This window comes from Simochromis diagramma, unplaced genomic scaffold, assembly GCF_900408965.1.
Source record: "Simochromis diagramma unplaced genomic scaffold, fSimDia1.1 OVJJ01000361.1, whole genome shotgun sequence".
Taxonomy (NCBI): domain Eukaryota; kingdom Metazoa; phylum Chordata; class Actinopteri; order Cichliformes; family Cichlidae; genus Simochromis; species Simochromis diagramma.
This window is the reverse complement of record NW_024386860.1, coordinates 10775412-10794322: the sequence shown is the minus strand read 5'-3', so window position 1 is coordinate 10794322 and position 18911 is coordinate 10775412. Positions and strand designations below refer to the sequence as shown.

The following is an 18911-nucleotide window of genomic DNA, read 5'->3' as shown; positions in this document are numbered from 1 at the left end:
AAAAAACAAACTGTAACACATTAACTACATCTTGCCCACAGGTTTCCTAGCAACTTGGTTCTAATGTCAAGGTGTCACCCAGCTGTGACAGTAAGTTATGGTTGAGAAAATCTGGTATAGAAGTAAAACAATTGTCCCCTGCTGTCAAATAGATGAGGAGTTACTCACAGATGGAACCTAAAATAACATCTGACGCTTAGCAGGTGCTAGTTATTTTGCATACAGGGTTCCTCTAAAAATAAGAAGGGGGAAACTCTGTATCATTTTCAAGACTTTTGAACATGCAGTACTGCATAGCTCTAACAGTTTTAATGGTTGTTCCTCTTTATTAGTAATGCCAAAAAGGAATTTAATAAATGAAAGAAAAACAAAACTGTCAGGTTGCTCTTTCACTGTGTCAGCACTAATAAAGAAAGAAGCAGAGGTACAGAAACAGATGCTGAACTGTAGCACTACCATGAGGACATCTCCATATCATTCAGGTGTTGTTCTATATACCCTAAATAAATCTGCTGGTTTAGGGCTTAACCTCAAGTGTAATTTCCAGTCAGATCTTATAATCTGAATTATAGACAGCTATTGGGGAATATTCATAATCTTTATTATTAGTTTATTAAGTGTAGGTTCAAACTGTGTTTTGTATAATGATGATTTACTTTAGTGAAGGTCATAAACCCAGTTACAGTGCAAAAGATACAATCCCTATATAAATATATAGTTAGGTTGTAAATTGAAGCTTCTCATTTTAAAATTTATGGCAATCACTGAACTTTTGGTGGTATAATGTCGTCCTATTTTTTGCCTGACATAGGATTATAGCTGCTCAACAGTGCTGGGTCTTCTTTGCTAGATTTTTTTTTTCATATTATGATGCCCAACTGTGCAACATGTTTGCAGCTGGTGAAACATCTGGACTGTAGGCAGAGTCCTAGTTAGTAGTTTAGCATTGTCTTGCTAAAATATGCACAGCTTTCCCTGAACAAAACATTACATACATGGGAGCATTTATTGCTCTAAAACCTGTATATACATTTCAGCACTGGCGGTACTTTTCTAGATGTACAAGCTGCCAATTCTGCAGGCAATGATGTACCGCCATACTACTAATGGGTATGAGCACTAATAACAAGGTTGATTGTTCTCTTTAGTATGTAGAAAGTTTTATCCGTTTTTTTTAAAAAAGAATTCTGAAATAGTTCCTATAGATATATCTCATATATATATATATATAAAATATTAAGATGTAATAATGAAATTCTTGGCCAGATAACAGTAACTGTTTGTGACATTTTGCTTATTTTGAAAAAGTATATATTACACCTTAAATAAAATGCTATTACAAAGTAAGTTCTACAGCTGTATCTTATTTATATTCTGGCAAATGCCTTTGCCTTCTAGCAGGCTAACATATGTTAGCCACTAGCTTTGCACATTCTGTTTAATCATGTATGTGCTTAAAGTGATTTTGGATTAGGGCTGAGTTTATAGGATTAGAACTTTCCACTAGCTGGATGGAGCCTTAAATAGATCAACCTGAAGCTGTCAGTGCTTCAGAGCTGTGGGAGAATCGCTGTTTGATGGCAAAATATTTCAGCGATAGGACCATTTCTGTTCCAGATGTGCAGGTAGGTGTAGTATTGTTGACTGGAATTAACAGCAATGTTTTTTTTTACATTTCAGCATTTGTCTTCATCAATTTTATTGTGTTAAGTCTTTATCTTTTTTTTTTTTTTTTTGCCTCTGTGGGCTTCAAACTATCTATGAAAACAGATGAGAATATTAGAGAGGACATTTCCTGTCAGTGAAAACAATTTCCTGCATGTTTGTATATTGAACCATCAGAAAACAACAGAAGATTTATTTATTGATTATACCTTAAATTAACACTGTAGAGCAGATAGAAGAAAACAGAAAACTGATGTTTTTAAATCATGAAAAAGTACTGGGTACAGCTCTTTAGTAAGTCGTTTTCTCCTCCTTTCTGTTAGCCCAAAGTTATTATTGTTTTTAAAGCTACCCTTTATCAATTTGCCAGCTGTAATAATCTCTATTTTTATACTTCAGAAAGATAATAAAGTGTTTTAGAGCTGGGGGGGTTGTTTTGTTTTTTTTACATTAACTTTCTATCCCAAACATTTTTAAGGCCTTTTTAAATAATTGTACTTTTTGTCTTTCCTTAGCGATGGCTGATGTCTTCAGAGGCCTAAACCTCCTTGAAACCCTTAAGGAATCTATTGAGAGCAATAGGTTATCAGATGTTAAGGATGCAGTGGAAGACCTCCTTATCAGCAGGATCAATTTGGGTGTGGTGGGGGACCGTGGGGAAGAAAAAGCCTCCTTCATGAACTCCCTCCGTGGTCTTGGGGCTGGCGATGAGGGAGCAGCTCCTTCTCCAGCCTCTGTTCCTCCAGATGGTTTAGCAGGCTACCCTGACCCCAAACACCCTGACTTTCGCCTGTGGGACCTGCCACCTGTTCCAGACATATCTCCATTTGAACCAGAGGGATACATGGATAGATACAAGTTCCTCCGCTACAATGCAGTCTTTATGACATCCACACAGACAGTCCAACCCAACAGTGTAGATGTTTTCTTGGAGGCCCTTTCCCTGCAGCGACAAACTGTGTATTTCATTCTCTTAGCTTCAGTTAAAGATTCAGAAAAGATCCTGGAAGAAAAAAAGAAAGCCAGTCTGGAAGTGCTGAAATCAAAGGGTATGGCACAGCCTAAAGTCTACCTGGTTGCACCAGCCACCCTGGAGAGGTTTGACTTCCCTACTCTGTTAGCAGATATGAGTAATGATCTTCCAGAGATCAAGGCACACGCCCTTGTCTTAGCTCTACCAACACTCACCTCAGCTCTGGTCACTCAAAAAAAGGAAGCATTTAAAGCACTAGTATGGGCAGCTGCCTCACTGTCAGGTGGGGTATCCGCAATTCCTGTTCCCCTTGTTGCATCTATGGTGGATTCAAGTATAGGAGTGCGAATCTTGACCAAAGCACGGTTATCTCTTTGCCTGGATAATGAGTCTGTGGAGCGATTAGCCCGACAGCGAGGCATGGAACCTACAAAACTCAAAGAGTTACGAAACTGTGTGTTGTCAGTAGAGGTTAGCAAGGGTGAAGTGAAAAGGAGGTTGGCGGCAGCAGAGAAGGACTTGGCCACTGTTTCGTCGAAGCTGCTGGAGATGGCGATGCCTAGAAATGCCCGTTCGGTCAGCCGCTCCTTTGCTGCTATGCTGCAGGCTTTAAACAGTGCTATTGATGAGATGGCAGCTGATGCTCAAAACATACTAGCGGCTGCTCATGCAAAGGGGAAATGAAGTCAATTTTTTTTTCTTCATGTAATGTTCAAAAGTGTATATTTTTCATTTATAATACAAAAGTACACTGTTAACACCACGTGAGCATAAATTCTGCAAATAAATGCCAAGCACTTTAAGATTCTCTGTGCTTGTCAATACAGTGGTGTACACGTGAGAAGTTATTTATTTGTAAAAAATGTTTGGAATCATGTATGATTTTTGTTCCACTTCTCACATGTACACCACTTTGTATTGGTCTTTCACGTGGAATTTCAATAAAATTGATTCATGTTTGTGGCTGTAATGTGACAAAATGTGAAAAAGTTCAAGGGGGCCGAATACTTTTGCAAGCCACTGTAAATACTCACAAAACAGAAGCTTTCACTTTTAAAAACCATGCTTTAAATAGATGAAGTGGGAGGAACTGAATGTGTATTGTAACAAGCTTGTTGAAAACTTCATCTTCAGATTCTCCTCTAGCTTGACTGGGCATGCAAATATATTCAAGGTTTTAAGTCAACTGTGAAAACTTCCTTTTTGCTACTTTAGGAGGGGTCATGCATTCTACATACCCTAACTGGATCCTCTAAGGTAAGAATAAGCTTTGGTCTGAAAACCTCTTCCTTGTTTCTTTTACTGCCTATTTCAAGTTGTCAGTAAGTATGTAATCTCTGTCTGTACTGATTCATCACCGCTGCAATGGTTATTGTCTTCTTCTTTTTTTTATAGAAAACCTGAAGTTTTGAGTTGAATTATTTCTGATCTGGATTCCAGTTTTCCTTTGAAACATTACCCTTATATCCACAAAACAATGTATTCTTTCATTCTTCTTTCTTCTTATGTGTGTGTAATGAATTGTTAAATGCATAAGTGACGCAAAAGTACTCTATCAATAAACCAACAGCACTATATTGATGCGTTAAAAACATTTTTTTTCTCCAAAGAACAAAATTTAAATTGCACTGCTGTAGGTGTGTGAAAAAATGACCCAAGTGTAACCATTTAATTAACTATAAGGTTTCAAGAAGCAACAGCTTTCTGAAAGCTGTAGCAAACAGGAAGAAGGAAAATCCTGACAGTCACGTATTTGCACTGAAAACAAAAAGCTACCTTGTTATAAGTTGTAAAGCTTACAGTATGACTCAGTTCCATAAAAAATATTCTGTTTTTTGTTGCAGAAATCAAGCTTTAGTTCTATGTGATAATGACAGGTCACACCCATTGGTGGTTGATTTTGCTGTTTCTAATACAAAGTAGGTGTTTCATTACTCCATAATAAGTGCATTGTTTCCTTTTAACATCTGATTAGGGTCACATTTATTAACGGACTTTCTCACTGGTTTTTGTCATCGCTATAGGGTTTTCTTGTGAAATTCATCCTAAAAATCCCTTCAAATTACAAGACTCTAACTTGACAGCTACAGAGGGGTCCTGCATTGAAATCAAATGTCAAATCATAAAATCTGTCAGTGATGGTCCGGCGTCCTGGTTTTGGATGAAGGATGCAGTTTGGATAAATGGCAGTTTTAGTGCCACTACTATTTTCAGTTCTTCTGAGTCAAAACATCCTGTCAATGCACACTTTGCAAAAAGGGTGAAATATGTCGGCTCTCCAACTAAAAGTTGGAAAAATCCTCCTTCCTCACTGTGTAGTATATTAATTCGCGACCTGAATAAAACTGACACTGGAAACTATTCTTTTAGATATGTAGGAAAATCTTCAAGTGATATTTGGACTACACAACCATTTATGAACCTCACAGTCACAGGTAAGAGCAAAGATCAGAGTGCTGAAAGATATACTGTTTTCATGTTTTATATTTTAGAGTACAAAACACTGAACTGAGCTGCTGTGGTTACAGAAAAAATCTGATTGGTTAAAATAATTTGACAAAAAAAAACAATGCCTTTTTTAAACTGAAGAAATTGCAACATAGAATTCATACATAAAATTTGGTCAGAAAAAAGTCATTTCACATATTTTATTTCATTAAGATGATAATAATGAACTATTTCTTGTATGAGAACTCCATTTTCGGCACCTTATTTGCATTCCCCTTGGAAATATAAGTAAAGCGATCCCTTAGGTTTCATTTAATGGAACATAGTACAGATAAACAATACAGCTATATGCATACTAGCCATATTTAGCTAACACCTGATATTACAATCCTCATGAGTTTTAACTAAGCTAGTAACATCAATGTATGATCCTGCAACAGTTTTTTAAATCTTCAGGGAGCAGCCTTATATTATTTGTTCCTAAAACAAACACATTTGTAGGGCTTGTATGCTATACTTTTAGATTTTATCACATTCCTGTTGTCTCTACCTTTACATTTGCAGAAAATCCATGTCTGCTCACTTTTGAGGAACCAAAAAACGTGACTGAAAATGGCAATGTAACACTTACATGCTCCACATTAAGCTCCTGTACTTCAGGCCTAAAAATTGAAGGTCCTTCGGCATCACTTTCCCAAAGCAAACTAGAGAACCCTAAAAAGACCACACTGAGTTTTAAAGTCACTTGGGAGGATGATGGGAGGATGTTTTCATGCCAAACAGAGAACAATACAGATCCATGTTTGATTCGGAATATCAGCCTCACTGTAGGATGTAAGTTCATAACTGAAAGTTTATTAATGTAATTTCTACTGAAGTGTGGACCTAATTACTACTTTTGTAAAAGATATGAATGATGTTAAAGAGTCTGAGGACTAAGGGAGTAAAATTATTACATTACTTTATTACAAAAATTAGATTATTAAATAATAAAAATTTGAACATTTGTTAGCTGCCATTATTTCTCTGATAAAAATGAATCTGTGAAACATCTGTTACTACTGTGTCAGAGTCAGATTAGAAGAAAGTGATAAAAAAAAAATTGATTTAAACAGATCTGCCACCAGAAAATGATCTTGTTCTGCTGCAAGATGAAAAATAGAAAAGTAGTGTGTTTCTGTTTTTTCTAACTCATTTCAGAAAACCTGAATTGGTACAGTGTGACACCTGCGTTGTAATAAATGTGATTAGCTATTTTCACCTTGCTGCATTTGTAAATATATGGATGTATCTGAAATCCAATACTTGTTCTATTCTGTCTATTTCATTTGTGTAAACAATCAACACACGGTGTACCTGTATGCACACTATTTGCTAATCTGTATTGATTTGCCTTTTGAACAGATGCTCCCAAAGACATGTCTGCAAATATAAGCTCTAAAGTTGTAAAGGAAGGAGAGTCTGTCAGTTTCACTTGCTCTGCTAAAGGACAACCTGAGCCCACTTTTACATGGACTAAAGATGGTCGAGATCTTGACTCAAAGGCCAATTGGATGATCTCATCAATTAATGCATCACAGAATGGATCATATATCTGTAAAGCTGTAAACAAATATGGGAGTAAAGAATTAGTGGTGACTGTCGAGGTTATTTGTGAGTATTGTTTCACATTAATTATATTGATCTATTCTTACAAATTTTTAGCAAATGTCTGAATGCCTTTTAATGGGTTTGTATCTCAGTGGTTTAAACTTATGTTGGTGCAGTTTAAGATATTGTCGTTGTATTTGGCATAAGCCTTTATTTTTTATGAGAATCCTGTATTTTAGCATTTTTTTAGTTCTGATTCATCAGCCCAGTATTTTCAGCGCTGATTATTACAATGAATCAACTTTACCAAATACTGACATCTTCTGTTATAGATGCCCCTGATGTTGACATAGAGATTTCACAGGAGTCTGAAAGAAGTCCAAAAACGATTATACAAGGAGATAAAGTCACTTTTACATGTTCTGTTAAGAGAAGCAACCCACCACCAGACTCTTTTACTTGGCAGAAAGACAAAACACATATTGATTCAAAACAGAGAATTGTTGTTGAAAACATACAGCCAGAAGACAGAGGTGAATACACATGTAGTGCCAAGAACACTGTGGGCTCTGGATCAAAAACTCTTCAACTTACGGTTCAATGTAAGTTTTAAACCTCTGTGTTCCATATGTCTATGAACATAACAGAGAAAATAAAAATAAATTAGTGTTGATGCTGTATTGACTGTTTCAGTATCAAAAGTATTCTGAAAGTTATTTACTGTTTTCCAGACAAACCAAGGAAAACTAACATTTCTATCCATCAAACAAGTGTGAAAATTTATACAGCCGCCACATTCACTTGTTTAACTGATGCAAATCCAGCCCCTTCAAGCTATTCCTGGTTCCATTATAAGCAGACTGACATCCCCCAGAAGAAGATGCTCATGGTTTTCATAGAAACTCTTCACTTAGAAAAAGTAAAAAGAGCAAATGAAGGATGTTACATATGCAACGCGAGCAACAGCATTGACACAGGGGACACTAGTAAGCCAGTGTGCATAGAAGTATTGTGTAAGTACTCTGCTGACATATTAAAGTTTCTCTGCACTTTGTTTTAGAACTGATTCCCTTTATCAATCAGTACCATCACAGAGAAAAAAAAATGCATACATGCTTTTTCAGATTAATGTGATTATTACTGTTGTAGCATAGCGTTAGATGAAGCTGCACTTGCCTAATGATAATTAATTAGTATGTTAACTGTCAAGCAAACTAGTCTGTGTCAAATTAGATATTTTAACCCAAGTAAAAGCTCAAATTTGACTTAAACTGCAACTTTTATACAAAGAAAATAAAAACATGCTGCGTCATTTAGTGAATGCTGGTTCAGCATAGAGCTGACATTCTGTTTAAGGACTGATCTTGTAATATCATTCAGCATGTTAAAAATGATGCTCACAGGTGCTTCCTCTCCACAGTTCCTCCCAATCATACCAATCTGTACATGACTGAGTTGGTCACTGAAGGCGACCCTGTCGAAGTCAACTGCACTGCTGAAAGTTTCCCACCGCCAATTTTCACTCTGGCAAGATATTCTAAACCAAATTCTCAGACTCCAGAATGGAGTTTAGCTTTAGACAACTCCTACAAATTTAAGGCAAATTCAACAGACGCAGGCTTTTACACCTGCAAGGCCTCAAACAGCGAAGGAAACCAGTGGAGCTCAAAACAGCAACTGGTGGTGAAATGTAAGCAATTGAGTGATGCATGTCTTTGTCATATATATGTTACATCCAACACAATTATATTCTGATAATATTCAATCTTCTAATAACTAGACAATATCTTAAACTAAAATGTGGTTTTAGTACAATTTCTCAGGCAGTAAAGTTTAGCTGTTCCATACTTTCAAGCTCCTATTTTTTGTTTTTTTACAAAAGACACATCATCAGCTCAGGAAACGAGGTTCAAGAAACATGAGGCATTGTTGCAATATATTAACTACTGTTGTTTTTCTTGATTAACAGATTAGATTATTTTACTGCTGAATTTCAGCTATAATAGAATTTGAGTTGTAAATAATTTAAATATTAAGGTTATGATTTTACAGAAAGATCTTGTGATTAAAAACAAACAAATAAAAACATCATCTCATTTCTTTGTTTATAATTTACGTTAAATACAGATAGCCCCAGAGAGGTGAAAATAACAGGTCATCCTGATCTTATTGTAAAAGAGAATGAGTCATTAACACTGGATTGCAGTGCCAACTCGTACCCATCAGTAAGCTCCTTCACCTGGATGAAGATGATCGATGGGACGATGGAAACCACTATAAGCACTGGGACACTGTTCATTGTGGATTCTGCCAGTGTCCCTGACAGCGGGAAGTACCGCTGTACGGCCACAAATGAAATTGGAACGGGGAAATCAGTGCAAGTTGAAGTTAAAGTTAAGCGTGAGTACACTTGAATATTTCAGTCATTGTTTCTCACCAACAACAGAGTATCCACACGTCTAATACTTTGCTTTGTAATTATTTACTCGTTTCATCTAAACTTCAAATATGACATGGACTCTAACAAGTGGTTGATTTTACTGGTTTTAGTTTTTCATTCTGGGATAAGTAAAATGCTTTAGAAAGGTCATTCAGGCTGTGCCGCATGTGCACTTTGGACCAGCAACTAAGGGATATGAGAAAGAAACATTTCTAACTCTACATGAAACAGCTTTGAATAGAGCAACTGTACATTGTCATTTTAAAACTTTCCATATTTCGCTATTCTGTCTTTTTTTTGAAGTCATTATTTTGCGTTTCCTTTTCTTCTCTGTTCCTCTGTTTAGATGGTCCAAAATTCACAAAGATTGAAAAAGAAAAGGAAGAGCAGCATGATGAACTGACAGGAGTGAAACTGAGGTGCATCAGTCAGTGCTATCCTGAAGTCACGCAATATTCATGGTACCAGAGGATAAACAAAAAAGAGAACAAAAATGTAGCAAACGGTACGGATATTTTTGTGAGATCAGACCAGCCTGGGGAGTACTACTGCGTCGCAAAAAACGAAATTGGTGAAAGATCATCTGAGCCAATCAAGCTATTTGACGGTGAGTGAATTCCAAAGGCATTGACCTTTATCTCTACTGTGCATTGTTTTTATATAATAATACATTTAAATTATATTTTTCCTTTTTTTAATACATATATAAAACTTTGTAGCGGTGTAGAGTGGGGTCATGTTAACAAGCCATCAACATTTGTTTTAACAATATTACATTATTTAATAAGCTCAACTTATTCATGTCCAGGTATTTACAACTCAGTGCCTATTATCCATCACCTACTCCTGCATAATGTCTGTGTACTCAAAGTAAACATTTGTCACGTTACCCTTATTTGAAAAGTACATTTAAACAGAACAAAGAAAAAAAATCATACACACAATGTGTATGCCCTTAAAAGTAACACTGCCCATTGAACTGTCTTGGTGGAGGTTTGTGCTCTTTGGGTGCTTTTTGTTTTTCTGTGCTACCTGTTCACAAATCTCTCTATATACTGATGTTCTGTCTCTTCTAACCACAGACACAGTTATGAAGATTGTGAAGGTCTTCTCGCTTTGTCTTATTTTTCTAATTGTATGCATACTCATCTTTTTGTACAGGTAATATACAAAGTAAATAACAAATAGTTTCCATTAGAGAAACGTGTTCGTTTGATTGGCCTGTATGACTGCTCTTCTGCCCCTTTGTTTACAGACGCAGAAGGAACAATTTAATTCAACAAAGAACTACAAATGTGTGGTCCTGGAGTAGTTTTCTGGTATTAACTCATATGTTAAATCTTTTGAATTGTTAGCGAAATGAAACAAAAATGATGCATTTCCATCTGTAAACTGAATCAGGGTTCCTGGAATGGAGTCAGCAGGAGCAGTGGGAATCAGAGTGGTTTGGCAGAGCCGTTCAGGAGCAGAGATGACCTCTTGCTAAATCATCCATGTCAACCAAATGCCCAACGACCCCAGCGTCATCCAGACAGCACGTAAGTCTGCAGCAGCTCGCACTGTCCAGCTCAGAACAAGGGACTCATTGTTGGCAGGGGAGCTGGGTGCTGCTGCTCACTCTTTCGTCAAAGCACCCATTTAAAACATCATTTAGTTATGAATGGCACACCCAGAGTCTGCTCAGCTTTTGAATGGTTCTGATTCTGAATGTGCATTTTTTTATTTTTAACATCATTATTTTTCCACAGGACTGCATCCAACGTGAACACTGTTTACTCTGCTGTGAATCTGCCCAAAAGCAAACAGGTGATCCAATCATATCAGTGCAAGCTCAACAAAGACAAATCCATTTAAAATGTTTCAGTACTTTAGGGGCTCTGTAGAAAATAATAAAAGTCAAGAGTAGTTTGTAAAGTTTTATCTCCACTAATCCAGCCTTGTGCTTATGCTGTCCCTTACTGTTAATATATATCTGTCAGTATAGTTATTAATTATCCTTCATGTAAGGCATGAATGAACTGATTCAGTTGCTACTCTACATTCATTGACAAGTTCTCTCTGCATTTGCTCAGGCTGCCTCTGCACAAAACCCAATCAAAGGACATGGTGGAAACATGGGAAATGATTCTCTCAACTACGCTTCTGTGTTCTTTGTGAATAGAAAAAAGTGAGAATTCAGTTCTGTATATAAAAGGAGCCTAAATGATATGTTATTACGTGACTTCTTTTATGACTATATGTTTTCCCCAGGGATTCAGAGGAGGATGCTGAGTACTCTGTGGTGTCAAAGCCTAAGAAGTCAAAAGTGGTAAGAAAGCTCAAAATGCCTTTTTCCCCCTGTATCTCATTCAGTTTATTAGCTTATTTCATTGTATTTGTATTGTATTTGTATATCATATACTCATTGTATATGATATACAAATACAAATAAAAATCATTGTAGCAAGGAAAATTAAGTTAAGGCAAAGTAAAGAATGAAAATGATCTTCAACAAGGGTTATTTTTGTACATCAAATCCAGACACTGTCAGAAATTATGACACCGTTTTGTCACTTTTTGTCATCTAGACAGAACAAGAAGTGCAGGAGGACTATGAGAACATCGGCGAAGAACTTCCACCCAAACCTCCATATACATATAACTTTGACTCAGAGACAGATACCAGTGAAGATGAGGTGGAGGTCAACTATGCTCATGTGAACATTAAGCCAAAGTCTGGCCACCAGCGAGACTCCAGCAGCAGCAGCAGCAGCAGCGAAGATGAAACTCAGTACTCTCAGGTCAAAATTTGACTAAAAATGCTTTGATCCTATTCAGACATCTCTGCCAGTTTGTGCCATGGACGTTCTGAAATATATTTGCCAGGCTAACTATACTGAACAAGGCTTGTATTACCTCATTGTTTCTTTTTTCCTTCCTGGGATATAATTTTAGCTTCCCTTTATGTATAGTAATAAGTCCCCACAAGTACACAAACCTATCTTTTTATCATAGATGTAAGACTGTTGGGGAAGTGTATATGGATAAGTGATAAAATGAAATGACTGCTGTTGTAAAATTGTGCTCCCATCCTCCTGCTGAGTTTTTTAATGTATATATATCTGTCTTGAAATTAAAGTACTTTACTGTATGCATAGTTCCATTTCATAACCTGCTTTGACACAAGCTGTTGTTTGATGGCAAACTTGACTGCAGGGCCAGTTACTCTTTTAATCACATAATAATTATGCATTACAAAGTTGTCAATAAAAACAAGTGCCTAACAAGTTTTAGGTTGTACCTGCTTCTTACACACTCCACAAAGGTTTTTTTAGAATTAGACAAAGGTTAGTCATATGCATATAGTTAAAGATTCAACCTCAGCATACAGATATGTCTTTTTTTTCTGTCATGCTATTTTTACTAGTAAGACAGGAGAAGAATTTACAGACGAGGATCAAAACCAGGGCCGGAGGGAATGTCCAAACTCCTGGGCTTCTGCTGTCAATTCCTCTAAAGCTAAGTGACCACTTTCTCATCAACCCTTCATGTAAGTCCCTTAGCATCTTTCTCTCTTCCCAAATGAGCATCTGCAAGTGTTTCTTCCTACTTTGCATCTCCTCCATTGCTTGGTGCTTCTCGATGGATCTCAGAATCCACACCAGTCTTAGAGACCAGGCCTTTGATCTCACCTTCCCCGAGCTTGCCCTCTGACCTGGCCTGAAGTTGAGCAAAGTCCACATCAGCATAATGGAGAGAGTCATCCTTGTATTCTGCTGCTTCTGCCTCAAGAATGGCTTTATTGACATAAATCACATCTGCCTTTGAAGAGTTAGTCTACAGAGAAACCACAACAGTGTGTTTCAGTAACACAGAAAAGATGTGTTTTTTTCTATTTCAATAATGAGGTTCACTTTAACTGTGTTTTTTTAAGAGCATATGTTTTGGCATACTATATTCACATTTACTATGCAAGAAAACGTTCATTTTATCATTCAAACAGGACACACCATTAGCTCAGAGAGTCAGAATATGTTTTGGAATCTAAAGAGCTTGGAAAGAAAGACGTCTGGAAGTTTCTTGAAGACGTTTCTTCTCTCAGCCGAGAAGCTTCTTCCTCTTTCCAAGCTCTTTAGACTTGGTCTTTAGACTACGATGACCTGGATGACTGAGAACCTTCACAGACAATATGTTTTGGTGTTTAAATCACACTAACACATTGGCAAGTACACAGGAAGAGCTGGAGGCAAACTCATTCTACCACAGGTGGGATTTTTTTTCTTCATCTAACTCATATATATGCATCAACATAAACTCACCTCATTGGTGACTAAACAGTCTGAAATATCCACAAGTCCCTTGTCAAGTGAAACATTGCCCTTCCTTTTCCTGCAACCATCACAGAAAGGTGAAAGGTTTAATTCACATTAAAGATTTTACATTGAAATATGCTTTAGGAAAAATACTTTCTCCTTGAAAATTCCTTGCCACAAAGTTAAATACTCTAAAAGTCGTTATCCCCCTGATAATGTTTTGATTTTGTCACAATTCATGTATTACACGTGTGTGTTTTCAGCTTCAAGGTGGGCAGATAAAGTTTCATCAGAAGGCTGCCTTGTTAGTAATGATTTGTGGCAGCTGTGGTTGCTCTATAATTAGTCAGCTTACAAAAGGAACCTTGAAATATGTCTGTTATATGCATTTTTGATTATACATGATAATCGTAACCTACTTTGAAAATATCTGGTACCAGTGTTCTGTGTTCCTCACCTGTAAAGGCATATCAGTAGCGGTATGAAAACCAGCAACATCCCCAGTGCTCCCACTCCAGAACCAATCAGCAAAGAAAGAGTATGGAGGACTTAAAAAAAACAAAACAGTCATATCAATCACTAAAAGATGCAAATGACACAACAGAAAAGCCAGATATAAAATGAAGCTTCCTAGAGATTTCTTTACCTAGCTGAGTTTCACTGGAGGATATATTGAAAGCTATACTATCAGACCCCAGGGAGTTGCTGCTCAGACAGACCAGAGAGGGCATGTCTTGGCCCAGGTAGTACAGAGTGATGACGCTCCTCACGCTCGTGCTTCCCAGATTTACTTCCCGAATTGGGATATCAGCAGAGTGATTGACAAGCTCGCCAGCCAGCTGCCAAACCAGGGAGGGAAGCGGGTTCCCCTGAGTGTTACAGGTACATCGGATCTGGGACAAAATCTTCACACAGCGGGAAGAAAATAGGATCTCTGGAGCAACTGAGACAAAGAAGGTAATGGGTTAACTAGGTTTATGGGCGCTTTTCTTGGGGAAACATAAAGGCTTCAAAGGAATGAAAACAAAAATAAGAGTCTTACATGTGACATCAATGCTGACAGGCTCTGAGCATTCAGCTCCATGGACATTCAGAGCTTCACAATGATATTGATCATCTGAGAGTTTGGTCACATTGAAGGTGAAGTGTTGCTCAAAGCCCACCGCTTCCTTTTTCCTTCCTGCCACCTGGAACCAGGTGAAGTTCACCGCTGCTGGATTGGCGATGCTTGTGCAAGTCAGAGTCACAGAGCTGCCATCCAGCACAGGACCAGAAGGGTCAACAGACACTGAAGTATTTTTAGGAGGATCTGAAAGGAAAATAATGTTCCTTGTTAGTATTGCATTCAAAGACTTTTTTTTACTTGTTTGGGAATGCATATTCAGCCTTTCAGAAAATATATAAATTAGGATGTTCTGGTGCAAGTTTTAGGGCAGAAAGTTATTAATTGATATGCATAATACTTTTTTCTTTTTCATTGTGATTCATATTATTCCTTTTTGATAGAATTAAATGTGTTTTGCTTTGGGGGGGCTTTAATCATACTTTTCTGTACTCTTACAGCTTGATGAGGACACAAATTAAACAAAACAGCTACACATACATTCAGACACTGGCACACATGTGGACACAGTGGAGCTCAGTCATGATGGACTCAGAAGGTTTTGAGGTTGTCACGCAATATGACAATGTGTTACTGTCCATAGCTCAGACACTAGTGTTGCCCTGTTAACAAGTCTTGGCCCCAGATCATGTTGGGTTGAGCACAGCTGGATATACAGTAGAGCCATGTTCAGGACGTGAGCACACTGGAGAAATACAGTTCTGTTGTTTGTTTTCGGTGTAAATCAATGTCTTTACTGTGTTAAATTAACTCACACTGAATGTCCAGCTGAATTGCTGCTGACGTTTCCTCTCCCAGATCATTTTTGGCTGTACAGTGGTAATCACCGCTGTGGCTGGTGTCGGCACCGTCTATGACCAAGACTGGTCCGAGCTCCTTATCCATCTCATTATCTCTGTACCAGGTGTAGTTGGTCACTGGTGGGTTAGAGCGGCTCTTACAGATCAGAGAAACAGAGCTGCCCTCCAGAACTGGACCAGTGGGATCGACGATTACTGTTGTTTCCCTCGGGGAAACTGGAAAAATAAACAAGCATGGGTTCAGTCTATGCTGTGATCCAACATTTATAATCTGTCTTTTTGTTTCAGGCTCACTTACACTGTACGTCAATCTGAGTGATAGAAGAATTCTGGCTTCCATAACTGTTACTGACTCCACACAAAAACTGACTGTCAACTTCTGACACTGTGGCTGAAAACCTCTTCTTTGATCCCACCACTGACACCTGATCTCCATTCACTTTGTACCAGGTGTAGCTGTCCACGGCTGGATTTGCATTAGTGTTGCAGGTCACGGTCACTGAGCTGCCTTCTTTTACAGGACCAGAGTAACTAACGGATGTGTTATTTGGAGGATCTGTAAGAGAAATATGAAATTGTTAATACACAATCTATCTGCACAGACAGATTTTTTGGGCCACTCATAACCAGTGTCAAGCCTACAACTGGAATGATAAACATTTGTCTTTTCACATCAGCAAAACTGGATTTGTGTTTCTGGAGACCTGCCAAATGTTTACAATGTAACCAAGGGTCTATCCCAGCTGTAGCGCTTGATTGCAACTTGATTGAATGGCAAAACTGAAGCTCATTGAAACAGAGTGACTTTTGAAACTATACAAAAAAAAAACCCTAAACCATCTGATTAGATGTTCTTTTATAGGTTTTTTATTATCCTGGAGAAGACCAAATCAGATAATATCAGACCATAAATAAAATCATGTTATGGCATGAATGCAAACAATAAAAGAAAAGGTGATAAAATATACTCACAAAGAACACTTAGCGTCAGAATTTTTTCATACAGAAGGTCACTTTTCCCAGCTTGTCGGTTATAGACGGCAGTGCAAGAAACTTTTTGTTCATTGTGAAGGTGAGAAGCAGTGAAGTTCATCATAGAGGTCGCAGGATTAGCTTCCACTTCCTCCTCTGTGTCACCTAAAGCGGGCGACCATGTCAGAAGTGGAGGAAGAATGGGACAGTGAGAAACAGCGGAGCAGGTCAATGTCACTGCAGTTCCTTCTTCTACCTCCAGGTTCAATGGAGTTATGGTAGGTTTAGGCAGTGAATCTGAAAAGTAGAACAATACAAAAATGACATAATGACCTAAAATGTAGTCAAGATGTGGCTTTATGTGTAGAATAGCAAGAGGAGGGGACAAACTTTGAGTGGATATGAGGACACTTGAAGGAAAGTTAAACTTCAAATCATTGTCACACTGCAGTCTGAAGTAATAGTTGTCATAATGGCGTGGTGGCATGTTGTTGAAGATGGTGGTGCAGTCTTTGTCACGCAGGATTCCAGTCAGGTTTCCTTGCTGGATATTTAAGCTTCCACTTGCACCGGTGAGGCTGGAATCAAACACCGGAGTTCTACTCCAGCCTTTCTTCCAGATAGCTTTACATGAATCATCCAGGAATTCCTCCCATTCTGGGGGCAAGGTGAATCTGCAGCGGATCAACACGCAGGATCCACTCAGTGCTTCTACAGTCTGAGGCAAGAAGACTGCCCAGTTTTGGCATAAGCTACCTGAGTTGAAGCAGCAGAAACATGACATTAGGTATGGTAAAGCAAACATTCTAATTACTGCCAACGTAAAGGTTCTGCATTTGCATCTACATATGTGGAAAGACAGATAAGTCCCTAGCAACATGACTGAAATTAAAATAACATACCTTGAAGTAGACTGCATATAAAGAAAACCTTTATTGCAACCGTCATATTCGTCTGATGATCCGAGTGAGGTACTGGAAACAGGACACTTTCCATTCTACGAAATGTTGATGTTTTGCTGAAAATAACTGAAATATTGTTTTAAGCCTGTGAGACTTTGTTTGCTTCATTGTTTATGTAATTATTCCCCTTTTTGAAGGTAATAATTAACTAAAAAGAGGAAGCAATATAAAAATCATCCATGATCTTATTCTTTATCCTCAACAGTATTTCATATAATATTTAGTACATTTATTAAGGTAACAGTCTTACCTTAAAAGCCAACAGAAGTGTTCAGCATACAGTGTCTTTTCTGGAAAGAAAAAAAAAGTTTTAAAAAAAACTAATTTGAGGTCACAAATCCTGAGATCATTTTAAAGTATACAATCATAACAATAATATTAATAAAGTTCAAATGAAGGGTTTACAAGCATTAAAGCATCAGTAGTAGTAATCCAACAAGTGAGTCATGTCAGACTGGTAGTGTGTCTGGATGTCGCACACAGCTCTTGTCAGATGTGTCCGGGGAGTGGCGTGTAGCAGAACAACAAGGTTTTGATACTCTCTCTGTATTTCAGCTGTTTTAACCAAGTGCAGAATTGTGCATAATAATGCATTATTTGTATAATGCATTTGATCCCACTGAGAGCTTGAAATGGGAAAGAAAGGTGAATTATGAGCTGATGTTAATATTCTGTGGCACAATAAAGACAGAATAAAGACAGTTCTGGTACCTTGTACCAGCAACGTGTACCTAATAAAGTGCCTGGTGAGTGTACACAGTGATGTACTTGGAAATAGCTCGACACTAAACTGATTTTCAATGTTATGTTTTTCAGGAGCAAGGGTGATATACAGAACTGCAGTAACTACAAAAGTCAGCAGAAGCAAGACGTGTGTGGGCAAGGGAGACACGTGGAAAGCTGAACATGTTACGTACGAGGTAATGACGGTGAGTTTTAAGTATCTGGGGTCAACCATCCAAAGTAACTGACAATGCACAGGAGAGGTGAAGAAGAGAGGGTGAAGGTAAGGTGGGGTGGAGTTGGTTGAGTTCAGTGTCAGGTGACAAGGCAAAGGGAAGGTTTACAAGATGATAGCGAGACCTGCTGTGTGGTTTGGAGATGGTGACACTGATGAAAAGACAGCAGGCTTCGCTGGAGGTGGCAGAATTGAAAATGCCAAGATTTTCACTGGGAGTGACCAGAATGGACACAACTAAAAATCAGAGTGACAACTCCGGTTGAGCAGTTTGGGGACAAAGTTAGAGATAGCGTAGACATTTCAACCTTGCAGAGAAGCAACAGTTGATAACAGACAAAGGATGTTGTTGATGTAGTGAAGGAGGACATGCAGAGGGTTGGAGTAACACGGGCGGATGCCAGGGACAGGGTGACATGGAGCCAGATGATCTGCTGTGGCAGCCATTAAAGGGAGCAGCCGAAAGAAGATGATGACAAGAAGATGACAAACTGGATCATATCTGTAACTTCCACATTCATTCGTCAGAATTATTTATTATTGCAACCATCTTACAATAAAAAAAATGTATTATGAATAAATGCAGATAAAACTTTTTTTTTTATGAATAAAATTTTAATAGTGCATAACAGTGTATGTCTTCATTTATATGAAAATCAAACCCATAAAAATTTCTGAATAATAAATA

At 37.9% G+C, this 18911-nt stretch overlaps 3 protein-coding genes across 9 annotated transcripts; 2 read left to right on the top strand and 1 right to left on the bottom strand.

The window, feature by feature from the left end:
• Positions 1-1491: 1491 nt before the first annotated feature.
• On the top strand, positions 1492-3515 carry LOC120733178 (interferon-inducible GTPase 5-like). The gene is made up of 2 exons (XM_040031256.1): positions 1492-1625; positions 2181-3515. Exon 2 carries the CDS (start codon positions 2183-2185, stop codon positions 3320-3322), a length of 1140 nt encoding a protein of 379 aa, XP_039887190.1. The 5' UTR covers positions 1492-1625; positions 2181-2182; the 3' UTR covers positions 3323-3515.
• Positions 3516-3684: 169 nt separating this feature from the next.
• On the top strand, positions 3685-12382 carry si:dkey-24p1.1 (uncharacterized protein LOC556718 homolog). 3 transcript variants are annotated; one of them, XM_040030480.1, is made up of 17 exons: positions 3686-3895; positions 4483-4557; positions 4663-5073; positions 5651-5920; positions 6491-6739; positions 7009-7278; positions 7408-7689; positions 8097-8366; positions 8804-9076; positions 9463-9723; positions 10199-10277; positions 10372-10435; positions 10518-10654; positions 10865-10922; positions 11189-11283; positions 11367-11424; positions 11684-12382. In XM_040030480.1, exons 2-17 carry the CDS (start codon positions 4509-4511, stop codon positions 11906-11908), a joined length of 3051 nt encoding a protein of 1016 aa, XP_039886414.1. In that variant the 5' UTR covers positions 3686-3895; positions 4483-4508; the 3' UTR covers positions 11909-12382. The 3 variants fall into 3 exon arrangements, with proteins under 3 accessions (XP_039886415.1, XP_039886414.1, XP_039886413.1); XM_040030479.1 differs by having other exon boundaries at positions 3686-4557; XM_040030481.1 differs by lacking the exon at positions 5651-5920 and having other exon boundaries at positions 3685-4557.
• On the bottom strand, positions 10367-18811 carry LOC120732708 (myelin-associated glycoprotein-like). Of its 5 annotated transcripts, XM_040030486.1 has the most exons (10): positions 17516-18811; positions 17206-17277; positions 16304-17059; positions 15630-15887; positions 15287-15547; positions 14451-14717; positions 14055-14351; positions 13866-13956; positions 13415-13484; positions 10367-12932 (listed from the first exon to the last, which is right to left on the bottom strand). In XM_040030486.1, exons 2-10 carry the CDS (start codon positions 17249-17251, stop codon positions 12702-12704), a joined length of 2277 nt encoding a protein of 758 aa, XP_039886420.1. In that variant the 5' UTR covers positions 17252-17277; positions 17516-18811; the 3' UTR covers positions 10367-12701. The 5 variants fall into 5 exon arrangements, with proteins under 5 accessions (XP_039886420.1, XP_039886417.1, XP_039886418.1 ...); XM_040030483.1 differs by lacking the exon at positions 17516-18811 and having other exon boundaries at positions 17206-17471; XM_040030484.1 differs by lacking the exon at positions 17516-18811 and having other exon boundaries at positions 16304-16600; positions 16694-17470.
• Between the last annotated feature and the right edge of the window lie 100 nt (positions 18812-18911).